Below are 4235 nucleotides of genomic sequence, written 5' to 3' on the forward strand. Positions count from 1 at the left end.
TGACATTTAGGTAATATGCCAGTTTCTTATCTATTCGTGAGACTTATCCTCGGTGCTAATATTCTCGGCATTTTTATTCTTAGCATTATCTTGGTACCTAGGGAAGGGCCCGTTCCCTCGGATTATAACTCTTTGGGGAAGGAAGCGCGTCACCTCCCCGCCCAGACTATGTGTGGTTATAATAATTTTATATTATATATTATAATATAAATATTTTTAATTACTGGTCTATTAAAAAAAAATTAATTTCAATCGAATTCTTACAACATTCCTCTTGTTTAATGCATGTTATCGATGCGAGGGAGCAAGGAAATCCAAGATGGATACAAGATTGAAGGATGACTACACCTTTATTCATATGGTTGTAGTCCATGTGACAATATTGTAAAAGTTGCAACGAAAAAAACATCATTTGTCACACCTTGGGGAGTTTTTGCTTACAAAGTGATGCCTTTTGGGTTGACATTGGTGAAATCATTACAAGCAGCGCGATAGGTGAAATTCAGCTTCCAAACTATGGACATCACAAAATCAATAATAAATCACCACCCCTAACATTTTGCATGGAGGATCGGGTCCTAACAGACCCTGTGTCGCGTCTCATGTCCACTATTTTCCTCATTCTCTTTTTTTCTTAAACAATTGATAAAATAGTAGGATTCAGCTTCAATTTCAAGCTAGTAGTTATGTGCTCCACGATGGAAAGACTACCTGTAGCAAATCTAGTTTAGTCATAAATTCCAAGATAATGAGTTTATCTAGTTCCCTTCTATTGAGAACCTTACATGCATCTTGCAGAAGTGCAGAACAAAGAAAATTCCATCGTGTGCCAAGCATTTGCATGCTTATATCTGCGCAAATGGGCTGGAAGCTCATAGATCTCTCGGAAACTACCTCATCCCAATGTTGGTGCAATGTGGAACTATGTGGGATGCTCAGCAGGTATTCGATAGGGTGGTTGAGCGGAATGAGTTTTCTTGGACTTCTCTCATCACTGGTTGTATTGAATGGGGAGAATCAACCCATGCCCTCAACCTGTACCAGAAAATGCAAGAGGATTGTGTAGATCCCAGCAAATACACGTTTCTGGGCCTGTTGAAGGCATGTGCTAAGTTAAATGATGCAGAAAGAGGACACGAAATACACGCTGAGATTGCCAGCAAGGGGTTGGAAAGCGATCCTCGTGTGGGCACGTCCTTGGTTGATATGTATGCCAAATGTGGCTTGCTTGCAAAAGCACGGGAAGTGTTTGACAGGCTTCCAGCTCGAGATTGGACTGTACTAATCGCAGGATATGCAGAGCACGGGCTTGGTGAGGAAGCTTTGAACTGTTTTGAACAGATGCAACTGGATGGTGTCTCTCCAGACACTGTCACCTTTGTTTGCAGCTTGAAAGCCTGTGGAAGTACAGGAACAATAGACAAGGGCCGAGAAATACATGCTGAAATTGACAGGAAGGGGTTGGAAAGAGATCCTTTTGTTGGCAGCGCTGTAGTCAACATGTATGCCAAATGTGGCTTGCTTGCAAAAGCATGTGAAGTGTTGGACAGGCTTCCAGTCCGGGCGGTAGTCTCCTGGAATGCACTGATCACAGGGCATGCTGAACATGGGCTTAATGAGGAAGCGCTTAACTGTTTTGAACAAATGCAAGTGGAGAATGTCCCTCCTGATGCTATCACATTTGTCTGCAGCTTGAGAGCCTGTGGCAGTGTGCAAGCCATAGACAAGGGCTGAGAAATACACAGTGAGATTGCCAGAAAGGGGCTTGAAAAAGATCTTTTTGTTGGCACCACATTGGTTGATATGTATGCCAAATGTGGCTGCCTTGCAAAAGCACGGGAAGTATTTGACAGGCTTCCCGTTCAAAATGTAATCTCATGTAATGCACTAATTGCAGGATATGCTGAACATGGGCAGGGCAGGGAAGCGCTGAACTGTTATGAACAGATGCAACTTGAGAATGTCTCTCCAGATGCTCTCACATATGTTTGCAGTTTGCAAGCTTGTGGCAGCATTGGAGCGATAGTCAAGGGCCAAGAAATACATGCTGAGATTGCTAGAAAGGGGTTTGAAAGGGATCCCTTTGTTGGCAGCACCTTGGTTGATATTTATGCTAAATGTGGCTTACATGCAAGAGCACAGGAAGTTTTTGACAGGCTTCCAGTGTGAGATGTAGTCTCGTGGAATGCACTAATCACAGGATATACCAAACTTGGATTTGCTGAGGAGGTGGAGGACTGTTTCGAACAGATGCAACTGGAGGGTATCTCTCCAGATGCTGTGACGTTGGTTTGCAGCTTGAAAGTTTGCGGCAACATAGGAGCCATAGAAAAGGGCCAGGAAATACATGCTGAGATAAAAGAGGGGCTGGAAAGAGATGCTATTGTTGGCAACGCCTTGGTTGATATGTATGCCAAGTGTGGTTCACTTGCAAAAGCATGGGAAGTATTTGATAGGCTTTCAGTACGAGATGTAGTCTCCTGGACTGCACTGATCACTGGACATGCCCAACTAGGAGAAAGTGAAGTAGTTTTTAACATGTTAGAGAGGATGAGAGAGAGCATAAAGCCAAGTGGGGTCACATTCCTTAGTGTTCTTACCGTTTGCAGTCATGTGGGCCTAGTGGATATTGGCCTGAAGTATTTTGAGTCCATGGCCGTGCAGGCCAGTTAGACAAGGCTATAGCAATTGCAGAGAAGATGTGTAATCTTGTGGTGTGGCTTACTTTGTTGGTCGCTTGTCAAAAGTGGGGTAATGTGGAGCTTGGAAGACACGCCTTTGAGCATGCAATGGGATTGGATGAAAAGAGTGCTGCAGCTTATGCCTTGATGTCTAACATCTATGCAGACACTCTTACACAGGAGGACGGGATGATGGCCGAAGCAATGAAAAGCATGGAAGCCAGGGCTGTGGTTATAGACTGACTTTGGTGGAATTGTGCCTGCATTTGTGAGAGGGGATGCAGCTGCTCTCATGAGATTGAGAAGAAGGTCAAGGCAATGAAGAGCATAGAAGCCAAGACTATGGTTGTAGACTGACGTTGGTGGAATTGTGCTGCAAGAGAAATGCAGTGATTCCCAGAAATTTCTGACAGGCTTTCTTGTGGCCACTGCACATAAATCGAATATGCAACAGTGAAATTTCTGATGACCTTATGACCACTGCACATGAATCGAAGATGGAGACTTTTTTTCTCAGAGGCGCAACCGCTGCCATGTTCTCTTGAAGGAAATCTGATGGGAATCGGGCTTATGGGCGATGCAAAGGCATCTACGTGTACTCGGAGGATGATGAGAATTGTTGGATTGCGACTTGTGTTAAAATGAGTTGTCCTCATAAGTGTAACAAACATGCAGGATAAAGTCTTCTTCCACAAGCCACTCTGTGCAGAATGAGTGTGGAAACATTATTCTTCTTAGAGATGCAAACTGCTTTCATGTCTTCTGGAAGGAACGTATATCTGTTGAGACTATGGGCAAAGTTAATGCATCTAGTGTCTACTCTTATGGGGAATTTTTGCCTGGAATGATTCGAAGGCAGGTGTGGTGGCAGTCAGAGGATGATGAAAGTGTGTTGGAGCATGATGTGTGCTAAAATGAGTTGCCTTAGGAAGTGTAACAAACATGTAAGATATAATCTCCCCCCACAAGCCTCTCCATTCTGACTTGAGCCCTGACCAAGGAGTCAAGTGAAGCTTCAAATGATGCTTGGCGTTCATCCTCTCATCGAGCTTGTTGAGAGAAGTGCTGAGGTGGGATTTATATACATAACCTGCTTAGGAAGACTATTAGACACTTTACATCAAATGATTCTTGATGTTCATCCTCTCATTGAGCTTGTTGAGAGGAGCGGTGATTATATACATAACCGTACTTCGGAACACTATTAGACAATTCACATCATAGTGAATTTACATCTTCAACACCTCCTGGTAAATTGAACTTACCAGATGAGGTAGGAGAGAATACGACAAGTGAGAGAAAACTGTTGTAAGACCAAAAATTCAAAGTCTAGTGTTGCTATGAGCATGCCTGTAAAAAGACGAAGAAAAATCAAACTCTATGCTTGGAGAAAAACTAAAACAAATTAAGCAACTTATCATCAATAGTTACTCGAGTTGCAAGAGATTTTGATAAACTGAGTCTATTTCTGAAATAAGGGAACTTGTCAAAGCTCAATGCATAATTGGTAGTGCAATTTTATCTATTTGGGACTTTGTTCGTGCGAGTTTTGGG

General features: G+C 43.0%; 1 protein-coding gene across 1 annotated transcript; it reads left to right on the forward strand.

The window, feature by feature from the left end:
- Positions 1 to 1500: 1500 nt before the first annotated feature.
- On the forward strand, positions 1501 to 2924 carry LOC147883407 (pentatricopeptide repeat-containing protein At4g25270, chloroplastic-like). Its single transcript, XM_087399483.1, has 4 exons — positions 1501 to 1708; positions 1898 to 2165; positions 2298 to 2521; positions 2665 to 2924. Exons 1-4 carry the CDS (start codon positions 1501 to 1503, stop codon positions 2922 to 2924), a joined length of 960 nt encoding a protein of 319 aa, XP_087255609.1.
- Positions 2925 to 4235: the final 1311 nt, after the last annotated feature.

This window comes from Dipteris shenzhenensis, chromosome 28 (genome assembly GCF_047967505.1).
Source record: "Dipteris shenzhenensis isolate YYH24624 ecotype China chromosome 28, Dip_SZ_1.0, whole genome shotgun sequence".
Classification (NCBI taxonomy): domain Eukaryota; kingdom Viridiplantae; phylum Streptophyta; class Polypodiopsida; order Gleicheniales; family Dipteridaceae; genus Dipteris; species Dipteris shenzhenensis.

Coding starts and splice junctions, on each gene's coding strand:
- LOC147883407 (XM_087399483.1), top strand. CDS start 1,501: ATGTATGCCAAATGTGGCTTGCTTGCAAAAGCATGTGAAGTGTTGGAC. Junction 2,166..2,297: donor GTTTTTGACAGGCTTCCAGT/GTGAGATGTAGT, acceptor GTTGGTTTGCAG/CTTGAAAGTTTGCGGCAACA. Junction 2,522..2,664: donor ACATGCCCAACTAGGAGAAA/GTGAAGTAGTTT, acceptor ATGGCCGTGCAG/GCCAGTTAGACAAGGCTATA.